Here is a 20,862-nt window from a genome sequence, read left to right on the forward strand (position 1 = left end):
CCATCTCAGATAGGCAGGGGAGAGACAGGCTGGTGAAACTGAGGGAGATCTGGGTATTTTTTGACAGTTTCCCAATCTGATAATAGAGTTTGCTGTTTCTCTGGCAGGTTGTTAGAAAATTTAGGGTTTGATCAGTGGGCAGCCCTGGAGACTTTTCCTGCATGACTTGCTTGTAACTTTTTGTGGGGTCAGATACCAAATATGGCTGCCCAGAAAACTGGTTACATAACTTTCTTCATGCACTTAGTACAACAGAATAAGGGAGGTACAGTAGATCAGTTGTCTAGAACAGTGGTTTTAAAACTGCGGCTCGTGACCAAGTACTGGGTCACAGAACGTAAGGCACAGAATGGGTTGCGGCGGCTCTGGTCAGCACTGCTGACCGGGCTGTTAAAAGTCCTGTTGGCGATGCTGCCAGGCTAAGGCAGGCTAGTCCCTACCTGTTCTGACACCATGCTACACCCCGGAAGCGGCCAGCAGCAGCTCCGGCTCTTAGGCAGTGGCGGGGGAGGGTCAGCACAGGGTTCCACCCACTGCCCCCACCCTAAGCACCAGCTCCACACTCCCGTTGGCTGGTTCCCAGCCAATGAGAGCTGGGGGGCAGTGCCTGCAGGCAAGAGCTGGACCTACTGCTGGCAGCTTCTGGGGCAGGAAGCCTTAGTACCCCTGCTGTGCTGCTGCCTGAGGTAAGCCTGTGCCTCAACCCTGCACCCCAATCCCCTGCCCTGAACCCCAAACCCCTCATCCCTGGCCCCACCCCTGAGCCTGCACCCCCAGCCCTGACCCCTTCCACATCCCAACCCCCTGCCCCAGCCCTGAGCCCCTCCCACACCCAAACCCTTCATCCCCAGCTCGGTTGGGTCACAGGCATCAACAATTTTCTTCAACTGGGTCGCTAGAAAAAAAGTTTTGAAACCACTGGTCTGGATGAAAGAGTTTAACTTCCAGCATCACTAATTTAGAAAACACGCACGCACACACGCACACACACACATATATATATATATATATATATATATATATAAATGTCGTTCATCTCAAGCCTGTATGGCAGATTGGGGCATCTGCCTCATGGTTTCTTATCCCAAGAACTATTGATGTGGTTTTGTGCAAATTGTGATAGAAACACCTTTATTTGTTAGAGGTAGAGGGACAGATCCTCAGCAGGTGTGAATTGTCATAGCTCTATTGATTTCAATGAAGGAAGCTGTGACAATTCACACTAGCTGAGGATTTGATGCCCTAGAGATTACACTTCTAATTTAAAATTGGTATTCACTGAAATGTATATGCCATGTTGTTAGATGTTTTCTTATGCTTCTTAGCTTCTATGTTTATGTTAGCCCTTCCTCTCTACTTTTCAGAAAAGAATGGAACTCAGAGTTACTATAGAATTGGGACACAAGTTGAGGAGAGCAACAGGTCTGGCCACTGGGATCAATATCTGTGGATTTCTGATGCCTGTGTTGTTCACCTCCATGTCATTCCTATTCATTGAGTTCTGAATTGCTATCAAAGCATCACAAACAAGCACAATATAAAAAGGCTTTTTCATTTATGTTTGTATGATATTGGGGCCTTTCACTCATGTGCCTATTACTTACACCTGCCATTATCCTCACTAAAGTCAGTGAGAGAGCTATAGCATCTATTTTTTTCAGCAGAACTTATCATTAAATTCAGCTGGGACTATATCGCCCAATTTGGCCAGATGGGAATACTCAGATGAATAAGGATCACTTATGTGAGAAGTGGGTTGCAAAACAATGCTAAAAAAAAAAAAAAAAAGTTTGAGGATTTCCATGGTTAAAAAAATAATCTCAGTTAACTTAGAAGTTTTTTCTTATTTCAGTGTTGATTAATGGAAACAGAAATGAGTAAGAAATAACAGAGTAGAACTAACTAATTACTCTTGCTCTGCAGCTTGGTTTTGGAACTTTAAATTCTGAAACATTTATTTGTCATTATGTACTAGGTTATTTTAAATTAGCAAGACATTTTAAACAGTTTGTAACAGCTACAATGGTTCAGCTTTTATAAATTGGTTACAGCACAGAAATTTGAAAGTACAAAGTAAACAAGTTTGCTGTCTCACTAAAGTTTCTGATGTGTTCTTGAGAGACGAGATGACACAAAACCATCCTCAAAACGTAATTTGACAATTTTTGGGGGGTGTTATATGGTATCCATATGCTATAATTTTGTGTGGTTCATAGCTACAAAAGTTAAAAACTAAAATTTTCAGTAGTTGGAGTGAATGTTGTCTTATGCATCTTTTTATGTAAAATATTTTTAAATAGTCTGTAGTAAAACACTTAATTTTCTTTGATAGGTATATTACTTATAACGATTCTCAGGGAATCTGATTTGAATGAATTTAAGCCAACAGTAAAGTAGCCTGCCCTCTGAAATACCAAGTGTGTTTAACAGTATTACCTTATGGAAATGTGAGATACATAGTTAATAACAAGATACAAATTCTGCCCTCCTGTGTTTGGTTTCTGAATTATAATTAATACTATTTGGTGTCCAATCTCACCACCAAGAAGAAAAATGTAAATCAGCATTTAAAGAAATATGATTCAATAGCAGATTCGTGTGTTTGTAGCATTAATTAGTTTTTGATGGTTGTGAAGGCTGACTCTTGCATTATAAGCCCTTGTTTTCCATGCTCATAACTTTCTGGAAAAGTCTTCATTTCATCTGGAATTTTCCATACATGATCCCAGACATAAAGTGTTTTGTTTTTGTTTTTTTTTTCAAATTAGAGCAAAATCTGTTCACCCAATTTAAGTGTAGAAGAGTGAAAAAATATTTCTGTTCAAAAAGACTAACATTAAACCTGTGAAAACATATACACACAGCTAAGTACATGTATGTGAATATTTCCATAACTGCCACATCCATATCTTTGTTGGATTAGGGCCTTTCAGACCAATTAGCATAAACAGTAAATCAGATGTGCCTGAGATTTACAAGATGAAACTTTCTAAGTAGTTAGTCCTCAATGAGGTCTATTTACACAGCAATACACACAAACATACAATAATTTAAATTAAAAAATAATATAGTTTCAAGCAATTGACTAATCAGTTTTACACATGTGCACTCACTTTAGAATTTCTTATGGGACTAAATAACTGCATAATAATCTTCATCAGTTTCTATTTACAAAGGTTTGTGCTGTTATTTCCTTGTGAAGATCTATAATTGCACATACTTTTTCCTATGCAACAGTGGGGATATACAGGGAAATAATCAGAGATATGAGAGTGTTAGGTTTACTTTTTTTTTTTTTTTTTTTTTAAACTTAACTTTAATGGGAATTGGGTGCCCAGATCTCTTAGCTTTGAAACTCTGAGCTGTATTCAATATTAAGAATGTAGTGATCTCAGCTATGCTATCAGATATGTCCACGCAACTCCAGTTGACTTTAAAGGATGCTGAATGGTTTTCTCTTGAACAAATTCAAACCTAGTGTGCAAAAGTACAACTTGATATTAGTGAAGTTACATTAGTGAATACAGGAGTGAATTTGAATGCATGGCCCCAATCCCATAAACATTAATGCACATGGTTATCTTTGAGTATGTAAGTAATTCCATTGATTTCAGTAGGACAATTCATATGGTTAAAGTTCTATTCTATATAGGTTCTTATGCCATGCACATTGCCATAGTATCTGAGTGCCTTTCAGTAGTGAATTAAGCAACATGACTAACATCTGTCACATATTTGTTCCCTCATCCTCTCCCCAGGGGAAGTAGTGTGCGCAGTGGAATGTTTTGGTTTAGATTTTTAAAAATAATATATACTACGTTTTGCTAGATGCTTATGTTGGAGAAGGCAACATCAAAGAAAGGAGCCTCGCACTTAGAGCAGAAGGTGCTGAGGTTAGTGATGGTCCTTAGTTCCTGTGGGAGTCCATTCCACAGTCTTGGCCCAGTCCCTGAGAAAGTAGGCATGCCAGTCTTCACAGGAGCAGACCTCAAATTGTAATTTTACTCTAATAGTAAATCAATTTTAAATAATATTATAGGAAATAGTATAGATTCAGAATTGTCTGTTACAATGACTAGTATAGCTACAGTAATGGTTTGCTAATATTACAGATTAAACATTTTTAATCAGCAAAAGTGTTAGATAATTAAATCATGTAGTAATAATAATTTAAAACAGCAAACATTGCCCAGTCATGAATAGTTTATTCATTATAACAGTCATAGCCCTACCTTACTGTCCAGAGCAAAAAAACTAATAGCTGTGGGGTACCAAGTTCTATAGCTCTAGCACAAACATTGCCTGACTTACTGACTCAATCCAGCTCCCATTGCGGGCAATGGAAAGACTCCCTTTGGCTTCAGCTGGAGTTGGATCAGTTTATATGTAAGATCTTGGGCAAGTCATATGACCTTCTTGTATTTTAATCAAACTAGGGAATAATCCTGAATTCCTTGCATGCCCAAACTCTCAGAGTAAGTTTTAGATGCACAAGGAATACAAGATTTAGTTGAACAATAGCTGTACAATCGGGTGAAAGCAAATTTGCAAGGACTAGATAGATGATAGGGCTTAGAGTAGTTTTTCCTACACTAAATAAGTGTCATCTCCCACCCCAAAAAATATAACACATAATATAGCATGGAAAATTCTAATAATATTAAAGTAACAAAATATTAATATTCTGCATTTTTTACATTTATCATTATTTTGAGGCATTAACATTGCAAGATTTTCAAATACAGAATCATGCAATTTTGCAGAAACTATTACAGATCAGAACTGACTCTTGATTATAAAAATTGATAGTTGTTCTATCCTAAAGTAAAATGAGACACCTGTATTAAAACTACACAAATGGAACTTTATTTTTAAAATGCTATTTTATTATAAACTGGTATATATAACATACATATTTAGTATAAGCAGCCATGAACAAGGTAAAGATTAAAAAAAGTAAATTTGTGAAATGAATTATGCATAAATATACAATAATCCTTCCTCTCCAAGTCTTTTTAATCTTTGGCAAGTGAGTATTTCTTTTAGTAGTAGTTTACTATAGCGTTTCTGAATTTCTTCACAGAAGTACTAAACATTACAATATTAATATTCTTTGAGATTTTCATTTTGTCTAATTCCATATATTCCACACACATTTCCCTAATCGATGTGTACACCTCACTCCCATGACTTTTAATGGGACTAAGTTTTTACGTCAATGGAGAATATATGTGCACATAAAGGGAAACTTTCAGATATGGGACTAAAGTTAGGCATCTACATTTATATTTAGGCAAATACACACGTAGCCGGACTTTCAGAGATCCTAAGCATATCCTGCAGCTATTAATTTCAAGCTCCCACATTTCAAAATTTTTGCCAAAACTGCAGGCTTGGACTTAATATTTGACGTCAGAGGATAATCATGCAAATCCCTTAATCCAATATTTGAGTATGATTCTTGATCCAATAAATGAGAACTTTACCTGAGTAAGGACAGTATTTGTACATTAACATTCTTCTTTCAGACATCCTACAAGACTCATATATCCAAGACTCACTTATCTAAGCAAAATATTTTCCAGCAGCCCAGGCCAATTGAAGATTCTGCTATGTATTATAGGAAGAATAAGGAAATAATAGCTTAAAATTGTTGCTCTAGATTTGTAAACAAAAGATCAATGTTCATGTTTTTCCTCTGCAAGAAATAAAACTTTAGTGATTAATAGTAAAAACATATTCTGCAGCTTAAATGAAATCACCCACTTGCATCTGAAGAAGTGAGGTTCTTACCCACGAAAGCTTATGCTCCCAATACTTCTGTTAGTCTTAAAGGTTCCACAGGACCCTCTGTTGCTTTTTACAGATTCAGACTAACACGGCTACCCCTCTGATACTTGACACCCGTTATCTGTGGACTCTTTAGTTGTGAATGACTTTTGACACTATTTCATATACTGCACCTTACAGGAATGTTACTAAAGTTTTGGGACCAAAATGTGACCTATTAAATAGCTACTGTTGAATTTGTTGGGGAAAGTCTTCCAGCTCGTAAATATCTAAAGGTTGTGTGTGCAAATCTACTGTTCCATTCCATAGAAACTAACAAATTAATAGTTGGATAACAAATGTTTTGTTAAACAGCCTGTTTTTTGTCTTTATTTAAAACATTAGAAGTAAATGAGGTTTTTCAAAAAGAAAAGCAAAAATCAATAGGGAAAAATTATATTTTAAGGCTTTTAAGAAGATATTACAAACAAATCAGAATTGAGACACTTATTGGAAGTATCTGACAGCCTCCTTTTAAAAGATGGGCCCAAACCCAAACCTCAGATATAAAATCTTGAGCTATGAGAATGAGCTCAAATCCAGAAGGTACCTTTTAATGAATGGAACCTACATCCTAATTTAGACCCATCTCTACTCTTAGGTCTCCATACAGGTACAGAATACATAGTGTGAATGCATATAAAATATGCATTCTACCATATTAGGAAACAAATCACAAGAAATAGATGTAGGGCTAGTGCAGAGAAGCCATGCACTTTGGAATCAGGACATGGATAGAATGGTGATGCCTCTCATCTGTAGTACATTGGACCTTTCTGGGGCAGGGATCCTAGTGCTAAATCATTAGTAGACAATCCAGTTCTGGGTCAGGACTTTGTGATCTAGTTGGTTCTTGACAAAAAAAAAAATCTTATTTTGAAATAGGGTGACCAGATAGCAAGTGTGGAAAAATCGGGACACAGGGTGAGGGGTAATAAGCACCTATATAAGAAAAAGCCCCAAATATGGAGACTATCCCTATAAAATCGGGATATCTGGCTACCCTATTTTGAAAAGAGGCAATCATAGACATGCCCACTCCCTGCACCCCAGTTTTACCTTCCACTTCAAACTCCAGTTACATCTGACCCCTTTTCATCAAATATTCCTAAAAAGTTTGCTTGAGAAATGTAAATTCCTGTCTGGACAGTCAGCCCTCTCCCAAGTTCCCTTTTCCTGCACATTGGACAGAGGGGAGGGGAGTAGTGGCAGACAGCAGTAATGCTGTTTGTTTCTTGTTTTTTTATATCCTATAATCCTCTCCAGGTGTTAATTTTGGAGAGAAGGAGAGGGGGTAAAGTCTGTGAAGGAGGATCTTGAAGGTATGGTCTCAAGGGGGAAATCATTTTTCCCCCTTATATACCACTTTGTACTATTTAGTGCATTTCAAAGGTGACACAATTTTGCAGCTCTTTCCCTACCTGCTACACTTTGACTCAGTAGAGCACAGGTGAACAGATGGAAATGGTTAAAATCTAGGCATTGGCAAGTGTGTGCTCCCTGTCCCTCCTCCTCGCCACTAAACTATTGCAGTGGAGACTGGTGAGATTGGAAACTGGGATTAATAAAACAGCAGAGCGCTAATTTACAGTATGGCACAAAGAAAGGGTTGAATGGGTGTCATATGAGCCCCTATGAGCATCAAATAGGGGACTTCACAGTCTTCCTAGGATTGTGAAAACACTTTCACCTTCCTGACCATTCATTCTTTGCTGCCACCTGTATAATATGTCAAGTATGTGGCTCTTACAGCTGCTTCCATTGTGGGGCTTCTGAGTGAGGGTTTAGGTAGCAAGGCACCGGCCATCCCCCAGGGTCCTCAGAGGCCCGGGGCCCATCCTGGTGGAAGATCATTCTATATCTGAGTTAAATCAGGGCAATCCATGCCTAACCGCTGGTAAGCGTGTGCTGCACCCCTGGCAGGCAGCGTGCACTGCTGTCCCTGCACGGCGCCTGCTGCGGAGAGGGAAAGCCTGCCCCGCTTGCCAGCTGGGCTGGCAGAGGGGAGTGAGCCTGACGGGGAGGGGCTGAGCATGGGGGCAGGGCTGCCCGCTGCAGTCACTCTCACACAGGCAGAGGCTGGGAGGAGAGAGAGACGCTGCTCCGGCGGAGGGATACAGCCCTACATATATAGCAGGGAGGTGCAAGCTCACACCTACAGCATTTGTCAGGGGGGAGCCGCTCGGAGGAGGTAGCAGCCGCAGCAGCTCCTGCTCCTTTGCTTGAGCAGCCCGTGTAGCAGCAGCAGCCTAACCCAACCCAACCACCCCCACGCAATGGTAGGTAGCTGGCGTGCAGCGGCTGGTGGGGCTGACTTTGGAGCTGGCCTGGCCGGGGGGCCCGGACGCATCTGGATTTGCCATCGCAGTGGAGATGGCTGGCTTGTAACGAGCTGCTGCTGAGCTTCCTTGCCGTTGCGAGGGGCTGGGTCAGCCGCGTGGCGTTGGGTTTGGAGCCCGTCTCCCTCTGCTTGCGACCCGCGGTGGGGAATCGGGTGGGAGTTAGGCTGGCTCAGTGGCTGCAGCCCCTCTTCCTCCTCCCGGGCCCGAGCGGCGGGGTGAGTGAGCGGCGGGGGGTGCCGATCTCCTCGCCCCCTCCCCCCGTGTGAGGCGAGACTGGGCAGCCGGGCTGAAGCCCGCAGACCCCCCTCCCCCCGGCTCTTTCCCTGCGCCGCGTGGCCGCTGTCCCTTGCATCGCACAGCGATGGGACCTGCTGCCACTCGCTCTCCGCGCCCGGGCTGCTCGCTGGGCTGGGAGCTCGCCTCTCCAGCGGGGCGGCGATGGGCTGGGGGCTGAGGGACGGGGCTGGCTAGGAAGCTGTCGCTCCCGTGGCTGCTGGCAATGCCCGCTCCTTCCCCTTGCCAAGGCCTGGAACCGGTCCCGCTGGGCGCCCTTGCGGGCTGGCTGGGATGCTGCCCCCGAGCCCGGAGCGGGCGGTCTGCGCTGCGTTGCGGGGGGAGAAGAATGGCTGAGCCGCCGCTGGGGCAGGAGATGCGGGGCGCCCTGTGCCGCCGGCTGCAGCGGCTGCTCTAGGGCTCTGCCCAGCGCCCCTGGATGGGAAGGGGTGGGTGCCGGACGTGGGTGCCCTCCTTCTTAGCAGGGCGGGGGACAGGAACCAGCGGGGCTTGGCCCCCATCCCTCCATGATTGGGGTGGGCGATGGCATCCCCGAGGCTCCCTGCTCCCCTCCCCGCTCGGGTTGGGAATAGGACTCCCGCGGGGCCGGGAGCTGGGCGGGGCGGGGGGCACTGGGGATGAGGATGACAATCCCAGTTTCAGCACCAGCTGCACTGCGCAGGGTGACTGGGGTGGGGGAGGCCAGGGCTCTGCGGCTGCTGCGCTCTTACCCCCCAATCCTTAAACGCAGTAACGCCAAAATCCTTCGCAGGCTGCATTACATCATGTCTCCTCCTCTTCCTCGCCGGCCCCAGGAGGGTGAGACAGGGCCGCAGTGTGCGTCGTTTCCATTAGAAACTTTCCAGTTTCTGCCTGGGGTTAGTGGGAGGAGAGCAGCAGCTACAACACTGGAGCCTTTATCTTTCCGGAAGGGGCCTGGCTTCCTCACTGGAGACAGGACTCTGGATGCGCATGGGAACGGGTGGCTCCTGAGGAGTAGCTGCTTGGCTCCCTGAATGAGGAGTTTCAGGGGGAACTGGGAGCTGAAGAGGATGGGCAGGCGTCTGGAGCTGGCAGAGAGATTCCGCAGCTGAATCACGCTCCTAACGAAAGGATGAAGAGGGGATGTGGACAATAGCGAGAGCAGCAGCTGCTTCTGCTTGGGGAGGGGACATTGCAGCAGTTGGTGGCTGCTGATCCCGGGCTTGGTGGGGAGAGGTGCCTGTTGGCTCTAGAAGAGGTGGTCACCACCTTACTTGGGTTTTCTTTCACACAGACCTGGATTTTTAACATCTGCGCTATCCATGTTCACTTTAAAAGTGCATCACTTGTGCATAGACTAGGCTGTGGGGTCTGCCTCTGGTCAGTCTGCTCTGAACATTGGGTTGCTGGACTGCTACCCTGGACTCTTAATAACAGTGGGTTGAGAGATTCTCCCCTCCCTTCAGCTTTGGCTTCCCATAGGAGCGGTGAAAGTTGGGGTGCAGATTGCCAAATGTGATTGTGGACCATGCTGGGTGTTCCCCACCACACCCCCTCCACTTCCCCCTTCCTGTTGGGGGAAGGCTGAGGTCACTGGGACAGGATTTTATGACTTGGCTGGGTGGGGTGATTTCTCTGGTGTTAGGTACCTTTGCCCTGGTAACTAGGGTGATCAGACCGTGTTTGTGCCTGTTGCTTAGGAGGGTGAACTGGATGCCATGCAAGGTCAGCTTTTTTAAAAATAAACATAAATGCTGCTTGAAGACCAGAATATTGTCAGTTTCAAATTGGAGGGGCTTCAAACTGGTGCTGTGGATCTGAGTTTCTCTCTACTGAGGTGTGGCTCTATTTCCTGTTCTGCAGAGCATTGCTCTGATATGTCATGCTATGTAAATGACTTTTTTCCGTTTCACTTAAAAGAGACTCTCTTTACTGGGACTGTAATGAGGAGGGTGGGAGTAATACAAAGTGGGCTCTGGCCCACAAACCCTTTACAGTTATGTTTTAATATTCTTAAACACACACAAACTACAGCTTTGTCCATATGAGGCTCCAATTAAATAATTCAGTAGAAATAATTTCTTCAATCACTATCCTTTTGTAATATATCCATAAAAGTAGTCTAACTACAGATGGAAGTGCTTTGTGTGTGTGTGTTTGTGCATATATGTTTAATGCATACAACAACCTTTCAACCCTATCGTCCAGAGACCAATAAAGAGTGTAACAAATACACAGCTTATTTCACACTAGCATTTGATACAATTTCTTCATAAGAAGAGCTACTTTACTGTAGCTAACTGCTCCTGACTTAAAATTATTGCTGTTTCCCAGGAGACATTATGAGCATCTTGGTATCCTTCCTAACTGATCAGTTAAACTTTGTTGTAGCTTTGTTTCTGAATTTGGTGTAAAAATGATTTTATTAAAACAATAGCGTTAAAAGCACAAGGTGCTAGGAAACCAAATATGATTAACCTGGTACCACACCATCTTCTAAAAATTCTGAAACCAATTAAGTGGGTTTTTTCCTTTCTCTAAAGGAAGATAATACAGGTCTTCACAGTTGTTAGAACATAAGAACGGCCATGCTGGTTCAGACCAAGGGTCCATCTAGCCCAGTATCCTGTCTTCCAACAGCGGCCAATGCTAGGTGGTAATGAACAGAACAGGTAATCACCATGTGATCCATCCCCTGTTGCCCATTCCCAGCTTCTGGCCATCTGAGGCTAGGACACCATCCCTGTCCATCCTGGCTAATAGCCATTGATGGACCTATCCTCCATGAACTTATCTAGTTCCCTTTTAAAACCTGTTATATATTGTTCTCTGAACCTGTGGGATGGAGAAAGCTTCAAAGTGTTTAGGGTTTTTTTTAATCCTCCCCCCCCTCCCCCCCCCCAAAAAAAGCTAAAGATAAAATGTCTTGTGTTAAAGGAATGTGTTTGGTTCCGTTGTGGGCCCAACAAAACACAAATGCAGTTATCTGCTGATTTCAGATGTATTGGTGGTCTCACAACACGGTATTTAAGTATCGTAAATGGCATGAACCTAACAAATTGTAGCTTAATGAAGACCTTTCATTGCATGGTAACATTCCTACCTAATGGAGCTGTTACTTTAGCTAAATGGCATAACAAATGAGATGTTGACAGAAAAGCGTGTAATTCTAAGAACATGGCGGAAGTCCAGATCTTGCAATCATGGTACTATCCTATCACAAGCTAAAAAACTGTGCTAGGTCAATATTGTGATGGATTATCTCCAGGAAACACTTGGGTCATGTTGAATCACTAGGGGATTTCTGCTTTGTGCCTTAAACTTGGCCATATTGGATTTCTCCATAAACTTGATCTGGCTATGGAATTCTTAACTAGTCCTAGAATGTGTAGTGTCTCTTTGCAGCATTAGCTATTACACTGAGTCTTAGATGTTGCTGCACCCCATTGGTGGGTGAAATCATTCTTCTGTGTATTGAGTACTCTTGGATTTCTGGGGTTGAAAGGTGCTGTATAAATGTAAACTTCCTTACAAAGTCTGTATTGCATCTCATGGCTTGACAGAGCTATAGGAAAACAGTTGTCTAAAATAACTTTCTACTCTTCATGTAGGCTGATCAGCTGACTGAAGAACAGATTGCTGGTAAGTATCCCAATTAAGAAAATTGGTGAGCCAAAGGAAACTAGGTGAGCCAAAAGAGAAGAAAGAATTGGTGAGCCAAAAGAGAGCCAACATCTCCTTTGAATGTTGAAACCTATCTCTAAAACACTGCTGCATATTCTCTCCTGAGCTTGAATATCAGTCGACAAGCAATATAGGCAATCTGCATTAAATCTCTAAAAGTTCTGGCACATAATTGCTCTTCCCTCTTATTTCATTTGAGAAATTTGTGTTTAAAGAAGCTGAAGGAATGCTTCTTTGGATAATTGAGTCCCAGCACCTAGGTCTGGTGTGACTTTTTAAATCTTATAGAAATATTAAAAATCCAGTTAATTCAAAACAGAGCTAAATAATCACTTCCAAAGTCCAAACATTGCAACAGTAGACTCTTTCCTGAGATTGAAAGTGAAACTGACCCATGCGCACCCCACTTTACTTGCCACCATTTGCTTTCACAAGCCAAATCAACAGAATCTTTAAAACTTTGAGTTCTCTCTTGTGGTGGCAACATATGTAAGGAAAATTGTTTTCTCTTAAATCATCTCTAATCTAACACTGCCTTTCTAAATTAGAGGAAATGGTTAAGAGGGTAAAACATTGGGTCTAAACTTTTGGGAGCCTATTTAATTTATTGGTTGCTCACTATTATCGTTTTAGTAATTCAAAAATAACTGATAAATGACAAAGTTCTCTCTGTCAGGCATGTTTGGCTAACTCCCTTGTTTCTCTAATCTTTGCTCAGAGTATTGTCCACTAACTATTTGAAACACTGGGTTCTTCATTACTCACTCCCCCACAAATAACTGCTATTGATGAGAAATGGACTTGGCCCAACTGGGTAACTCGTAAACAGGGTAGCCTATGCTTATCCAAAACTTGCACAGCCTGATGTAACATACAGGCTAGGGAGTATGGTTAGAGGGCAGTGGCTTGCACATATGATACATTTGTCAGAAAATACAAGTCTAAAGTATTAAAACACTAGTCTTCTAGTACAGACTGCAGACAAAGTGCATTTTTAAATCCTATGGCATGGACATTGGGATCAGTCTTCTGTCACTAAAGTATTATTTTGGTACTGTTTGGTAGTGGTCATAGTACTTAATGATGGGGCTATTTCTGTCTTCAGAGTTCAAGGAAGCTTTCTCCCTATTTGACAAAGATGGTGATGGCACCATCACAACAAAAGAGCTTGGGACTGTCATGAGGTCATTGGGTCAAAACCCAACAGAAGCAGAATTACAGGATATGATCAACGAGGTAGATGCTGATGGTAAGTGTGGGGAAGATGCAGTTGGCAGTGTTTTACTCATGGTGAGTGTGTACACCCTACAAGCTTGGGTTTGAGCTGGGTAATGCAGCCTCTCAAGTCCTCCACTTTCCTTTTGACAGGAATCCATTAAAATCTGGTCAAAAGCAGTATAAGGATTTTTTTGTTTTGTTTTTACACTGTTCTCTACATAACGCAACCATTTGATTTCATATTAAGTTTAATATGAACATAGTCATTGCCATTAACTATACGAGTAGATATGTAAATATGGGATAGTCAGAGTCAAAATATAATACTGATAAGGGCTTCTGCATCTGTGTCCCACTCACTGCTTCTATCCAGGATTCAGTTTCCTTCCGCATCACTTGTTTTTTTTACCTCCTGAATTGCTGCAAACTACAGTTCACTGGAGTACCAAGTAGCTTTCCCATATCTATTCAGTTACCCATCCCATATTGGTCTCGGTGGCTTACTTAATATTTATTTTATATATTTTAATCCATTGTATTAGCCATGTAGTAAAAACTGACTTTTCTTTTTTCTCTTAAACTGGGTTAGGAGTTAAGAATAAAACCTGGAGATAGGCTTTGTTTAGTAGACTGATAAGAAGTTCTCACAAAAGTGGGGAAGCTGCCTCTTAGAGATTGACTTGGGTTAATGGATGCCAGAAAGGGTAACACCAGAATTGTGTTCAAAACTTGCTTCAGATTCATGGATATGCAAAGGGGGAAGGTGCTTCATACTGGCTCTGTCATGGGAGGAAAATTTTAACTACAATGGTATTAACAGTATAATAGCCAATTCTTAGTGCCTCTGATAAGGGTATAAAGTGTATTGAAAGAGGAAGTGACTATTTGACCTTTGTGAAGAGACTCAAAATCAAAACCAAAACTACTTGTGAAGTGCAACCGCCCTCTATTTTTGGTTGCTGAGGCCATACTCTTGTAGTGTAATTATTAGTGACTTGTCTAATTCTTCTATTAAGTGTCATGAAATCTAGCCTGAAAATTGAATGAGTCTGAATCTCAGGGCTCCAATATAGTGAGCATATACTATCCTTTTTATTAAATGTAACTTGTGCTACTAAGTATAGTAGGATGATGTGCTATAACCCCCTGCATTGGACACTTCTTTAAAGTAAATTCCAAGCTTTTATCTCTTTTTGGGGTGGCAGTCAAATTAATTGACAGATTGTGCCAACTATTAAGAATCTTCCAAGAATTGAAAATAGGTAACTTTTCTTCTGTGACTTAAAAGTAAGCTTCAAAATCAATATAGTTGTGTACACACTATTGGCCCTCTAAAGGAATTATCGAACTTTTTAAAATAAACTAGATTGGAAACTGTTAAAACAGCAACAAGGCTAATAAAACATGAGTGCAAACCTTGATCTAATAGATATGCCACAGTAGGATGGCTTGACACAAGACTGTGGGTACCAACATCGGGACAGACTGTGAGGAAATGGGGCACAAACCCCAAATTGGTTGTGAGTTCTATATGTAGATTTCACAGTTACCAAGTGTAAACTTCTCAGGCATTAGAACAGCCTTCACATGTAGTCACAGATAGTTGCCTTGGGTACTTCGATCTGCCTGGCCACCCAGGTAAGCTTACCTTTGTGATAGATGGTTCTTTACACCAAAGATCACAGCAATATTCAGGTTACTCCCAGTCCCAAATGACCAGTCATTTACCTCAGGTCAGTTGCACCTTAGATCTCACACTAAAGACAATGCTTGTAGCCAATCCTATAATAAACTATCCTAAAGACTTATTAATAAGGAAATGAGTTATTTACAAGGTTAAGGCGTGCATGCACACACAAATAAATGAGTTCCAATTTTATTTCAAAAAATAAAAAGCTGTAATAAGCAAGCTCTATATGTCCTTAAGAGCTAACCCAGGCTAAACACTGGGGATCTTTTGCTTATGCTTAGTAATCCTTGTCCCTCAGAGTCCAAACAACATAGAGATACAGTTCCTCCTTGTTAGGGATTTTTTATTCCCTTTCCTCTTGTGCTTTGAGCTGCAAACTTATCTGATGGAAGAAATTCTCCCTGCAGCTCCTCATGATCAACAAAAGTTGTGCAAGTGAGCAATCAACAAAGTCTCTTGTCCTCTTTGACACCAGATGAACTATTGTAGAATATATCAATGGTCCTTCCTTCTCGGGCATGATAAACACTTTTGCATTGCACAGTAGTTAATGTTTCTCTCCTGTCTGGGGACTTGAGCAGTTAGATGCTCACAATGCAAATGCTCAAATATTGCCTTATAATATGGAATACAGATGGTATAAGATAGATTAGACTTCATTGAATGCTTTTAAGTTGCTGCATGCATTAGAAAAATTTGCCTTTTGTTTAACTCTAATACCTATTTTAACAATACTTACACACATGTGAACCAGACTGATCCCAGCTAGCCATTTGTCAATATTCCAGTGAGGCATGGGGACCTTAGCATGAGCTAGCACCTGTTTTGCCAGCATCACAAGGCATGTTTCTGGTCACATTAAACCACTTTTAACAGTAAATGGACATAGTCTGTTTGCTCTTTACTGCACACCTTCTCAATTACCTTTAATTGATAGCATTCCCTAGTATTCTGAGGTGTTAGGGATTTCCTGTCAATGGGAAAAGATGCCTGTAATATGGGAAAAGATGGGGTGGGGTGATGACTCTGCAGTGGCAGAGGAATACTTATTAGGCCACCTAGGGCTGGATTTTTGAGAGGTGCTGAAAAATTGCAGCTTACCCAGATGCTCTTCACCTCTCAAAATCGGGTCCCTAATCTCCAGTTTCCAGAAGATTGATTGTAAGCTTGTTTCTAATTATAAGTAAGCATATATTATAATACTTTAATTGTTTGGTTCACGTTGTTTAAAGTCTTAGTATCGATTGATGCTGCTAAACATCCACTCTGGAATCCTTTTTTTTTTTTTTTCTTCTGGAGATCCAGATGAAATCTACCCCAGCAGATTAGGGTTTTAGCTCAATTGTCACTCTTATTCACTTCTTGGTCTTGAAAGTGAATATAAATGCATACACTATCTGCAACTCAAAGTATCAGACTGAGTCTCACTAACACAATCCTCATCTAACATGGCACAGTAGGAGCAGACTCTTAATCACCTAGGATGGTGAACTGATGAATTCTGGGTTGTAGGTCTGGAGGGGAAGTAGCAGTCCATTCAATAGTCCTCATTATTGCCATATTTTTAGTGGTTGCTTGAGCATTATAGAGCTAAAAATGCTATATTAACAATTTAGAGGAAGAGGCTTACAACTTACAAAGTTCTTGGAAGCCTCTATGGTTTTAGTATAAAAATGGAAGGTAGCTTTTAAATACTTGATCAGTAATATGAGACTTGTCCCTTCCTAACTCTAAAGCTAGCTTTGGTATCAAGGAAATGATGGGACTCTAAAGTACAGATCAATTTCTCTGTTTTTTAAGGCAATGGCACTATCGATTTCCCTGAGTTCTTGACCATGATGGCCAGAAAAATGAAGGACACTGACAGCGAGGAAGAAATACGTGAGGCATTCCGAGTCTTTGACAAGGTACTGCTAGAATCCAAAGCTGCAGACAGACTTTTTGAACAGTTTTTAATGACGAGCATCTTTCTGCCAGCATTGTCCTGTGCTTGTCTGGAAGGTGGGTATAAGCCCTTCTACCAGCAGCAGGAGGAAAACTTATTTTGGATATTCTAGAGTAGGCTTACTGAAACTGCTTTCCCAGGATGGTGGGGGGTGGGGGGCGGGGGTCAAGCTCTTTCATGCTGGAATCCCTGGTAGGCCTTCTCTCAGTAAATTGGAGTGATTAGACTTGTTACCTATTTCAGTATCAAAGGTGTCTCCACTTCTCCCGGTCTCATGACATAAGCAAAGTACCTGAACCTAGGTGCAGAGGGCTTTGCACACTGTATGAAAAGTTTTCATAAAGTTGAGATCACCTGTTCAACTTGTAATATGTATGAGGAGGTGAAGCTTAATAGCCTCTGTGTTCAGGTTGTTGGGTTTGAGGCTGCTTATGGGAAGCTTGTTACCAGAAGCAGAGCCTCTCCATTTTTCTCAAAGGACAGACATGAGCACAAGAACATCCTCTTCCCTCTACTTGACAGAGGGCATGTTTTCCCCCTCTTTGATTGTGTAAGATAACTATCTTAACATCTTTACAGATATCTTCACATCATTAGACTTAACAGGACAGCCTTAAAGTGGCCATAGCTATTAAACTAGATAATTACCCAAATCCAGAACAGATCTAGAACATTACTAGAACAGTTTTTCTCCACTAGTGCAAGTAATGTGGACACTGGAGAAGGCCAGCTTCAAATCTTCTGCCATTCTAGGTTCTGTACTGTGGCTTGTGGGTGGAATTGGGATCATTTCTCAATGTGCTTTGTGTACTCTAGATCTTATTTCCCAGGAAGCCTCTCTAGGCAAACCAGCAGTTGGTTGAGGATGTGATGCTGCAAGAGGTCAACTTGCTGCTCTTTCTTTCTGTTGGCAGGAGGAATTAAGTTATTGAACACACTGGGCTGATATACTGAAATTAAAGAAACCCAAATTGAAAGATAAATTACCATTCTGTTCTCCAGGGTACTGGAGACTTTCAGAAAGTGTCTGGTAGCATTCAGAACTTCTAAGAACCACAACTCCAAACTAATACATATGATTCAAATGTAGGTGTGTGCTTACCTGGGTGAAAGAGTCAAAGAAGTGTATTGAGGCATACAAAGACCTAATCAGGTAAGGCTACTTACCTGGTCCAAATAATTATAGCAGACTTCACTTTTGTTCTGGAACACGCAGTCCTCCTTGTGTAATGCCTCCATCCTCTATGCTTTAGAAGGCATTCTCTGTGGTTGGATAAGATGTACAGTGCACCAGGCCTCCAGGCTGGGTACTAGGTCACTGATGCCTCAGGGCACCTGGGAGAATAAGTTCAAAGCCAATTACTGGAGACCTGAATTTAATATAGAACAATCTCAGCTAGGCTTATGTTCCAGTCTTCTAAATTGTCATTTTCAACCCTATGCAATTATCTTCCTCACAGGATGGCAATGGTTATATCAGTGCAGCAGAACTACGTCATGTTATGACAAACTTAGGAGAAAAGCTAACAGATGAAGAAGTAGATGAAATGATCAGAGAAGCAGATATCGATGGTGATGGACAAGTGAACTATGAAGGTAGAAAAAGATGCTCTTGTTCTGTTTGTGAAATCACTTATAAACTTAAGTAAAGCTTGCTGGGTGTTGCATAAACTTGATAATTTTGGAGTTTGAATTACTCTTAACAATTCACTAAACTGTCTATATTATTGAGTGAAAAGACTTGATCAGAGCACTCTGTTTAGATTTTAGATGCACTGAAGGTTTATGCCAAGTCCAGTTACGAGACTTCCGTGTGAAGTTAAAATTACTTTGAAGATACAAAAAGTCATGGTGGTTTTTATCTTTTCAGAATTCGTACAGATGATGACCGCAAAATGAAGACCTCCTTTCACCTTTTTTTCCCCTCTAGAAGAATCAAATTGAATCTTTTACTTACCTCTTGCAAAAAATGTTCATTTATTCATTCTGTTTCTGTATAGCAAAACTGAATGTCAAAATACCTTCTGTCCACAAACTGCATGTAATGGTTGGTGGTCCTGTCCCCAAAAGATCAAGTTAAACATCAGTTTTACAATATAAATAACTGTACTACCTTTTAAAAAAATAAATAAATAAATAAGGAAGCACTTAGTGAACTCCTCAAAAGTTCCATTTGCTAATGACTATTACACTGTTTGGGCTGGCCAGTTTTTCATGCATGCAGCTTGACAATTGAGCACAGTCAAACATTTGTATTTAATTAAAAAAAAAAAAACTAAAAAAATCCACTATTTTGTCCAACTGTGGATTCTAATTCAATTTGTAGTGTAAATTGTCATAGCTGGTTTACTTTAAAATTGGTTTATACCTCAGGATGGTATGCAGCAAAAATGGTCAAAGGATGCAAAATTTAGAGGAAAATGCCCTAAAGGTTGAATGGTTCTCCTGTATGTAGCATTGTGCTCCAAAAAAAGATGATCTTAACTATGGGTGGCATGTCTGTTATAATATTGGTTTAACATTGTCTGCATTGCACTATAGTGAAACGGGTGTCAGGCTGTTACCGTTCACAAAATTTTTAAAAGAAACCTTCACCAAGGGAGCATCTTTGGACTCTCTCCTATTTTTAAAACCTTCTGTACCATGACTTGGAGCTGGCAGAGTAGCCTGTGGACTTCAGCACAACTATCAACGTCGCTGTTCAAGCTATTACAGTTTGTCCATTCCAAGTTGTAAATGCTAGTCTTTTTTTTCCAATAAAAGACCATTAACTTAAAGGTGTTGGTAAATGCTTTGTAAAGCTGACTTGTATATAAATTGAGACACTAAACCAAAAAAGCAGTAGGAAGGAAATGTTTTTATGAATGACTTGCTGCTAAATTATAATGCACATGTATGCAATAACTTATCCCATATCTCTTCTTCAAGATGGCAAGGACTGACCTCTTGTAACCCAAGACCTTTGCTATAAATAAATGAACTTGTGCTTGCCTTTCATATCATGACAATGTTAATTTAGTTGGTGTCAAACTAGCGTAATGCTGATTCTACAACTATCAGTGTAGACACAACACTTCATTTCGCTAAAATGGAGTGCTGTCAGCCTAAGTGCTAGCAATAGGAACGACTTGCAGGTGTTGTCTTGTATACACCTTATTGAAATCTAGTTTGAAAGCTTGGACTGCTCCATGGAGTCTAGGCTGTCTGACACTCAATACCAAAACAAAACTGGGTGGACAGGGAGGAATTCAAGACTTAAGCTCCACAGAGGGGAAAGGGCAAAAGAACACTTGGGTGCACTCCAGTAAGCAAAGTGGGGCCAAAGGAACTAGTACGATCTTTTTTTGGAAGCTGGAACTGCTGACTTCTCAGATATTGCCACATCAATTTCACATGTCAAAAACAAGTTGGCACTACCCCTGCTCTGCATGTAGCAACAGTTCTTAGTCATTTCAGTTCTGCAAAGTGACGTTCTCTATTCCTCAACTCCGTTGTGAACAACTGCACAGCAGCCATATCTGCACTGTACCGAGCTTTCTGTCTGAGCTCAAAGAATGCTTTTAATATGACTACCTCCACTTCGGATGTTTTTTGTGTTGAGGGGGGATATGGAGTCCTTGGATCCTTAATTGTAACTTAGTGTTTCCTCAGGTACATAGCTGGACTGGTAAATGTTAACTACAAATTCAAGGCACAGTAGGGTAACAATGCCATTCCTGGGAGAGACATGGGTTAGTATGTAGCCTTCGTTTTCCCCTATATTGAGCTAATACAGCCTTTCCAGAAATGTAGAACCAGGTGCCTGTTTCAGAGTACCAATCACTTATAATGTGTAAAGCCCCTGTGGGCTGAGAACTTGAGTAGTATCTCCCAACCACTAACTTGGAGTGGGTGGGGTA

General features: G+C 41.4%; 1 protein-coding gene across 1 annotated transcript; it reads left to right on the forward strand.

Moving 5' to 3' along the window:
- The first annotated feature begins 7,950 nt into the window (after nucleotides 1–7,950).
- On the forward strand, nucleotides 7,951–19,960 carry CALM1 (calmodulin 1). The gene is made up of 6 exons (XM_054025836.1): nucleotides 7,951–8,108; nucleotides 12,038–12,068; nucleotides 13,216–13,359; nucleotides 16,819–16,925; nucleotides 18,424–18,559; nucleotides 18,834–19,960. The coding sequence occupies exons 1-6, from the start codon at nucleotides 8,106–8,108 to the stop codon at nucleotides 18,860–18,862; spliced, it is 450 nt and encodes a 149-aa protein (XP_053881811.1). The 5' UTR covers nucleotides 7,951–8,105; the 3' UTR covers nucleotides 18,863–19,960.
- The last annotated feature ends 902 nt before the right edge of the window (nucleotides 19,961–20,862 follow it).

Source organism: Malaclemys terrapin, chromosome 4, assembly GCF_027887155.1.
Source record: "Malaclemys terrapin pileata isolate rMalTer1 chromosome 4, rMalTer1.hap1, whole genome shotgun sequence".
In the NCBI taxonomy this organism is placed as follows: Eukaryota; Metazoa; Chordata; order Testudines; family Emydidae; genus Malaclemys; species Malaclemys terrapin.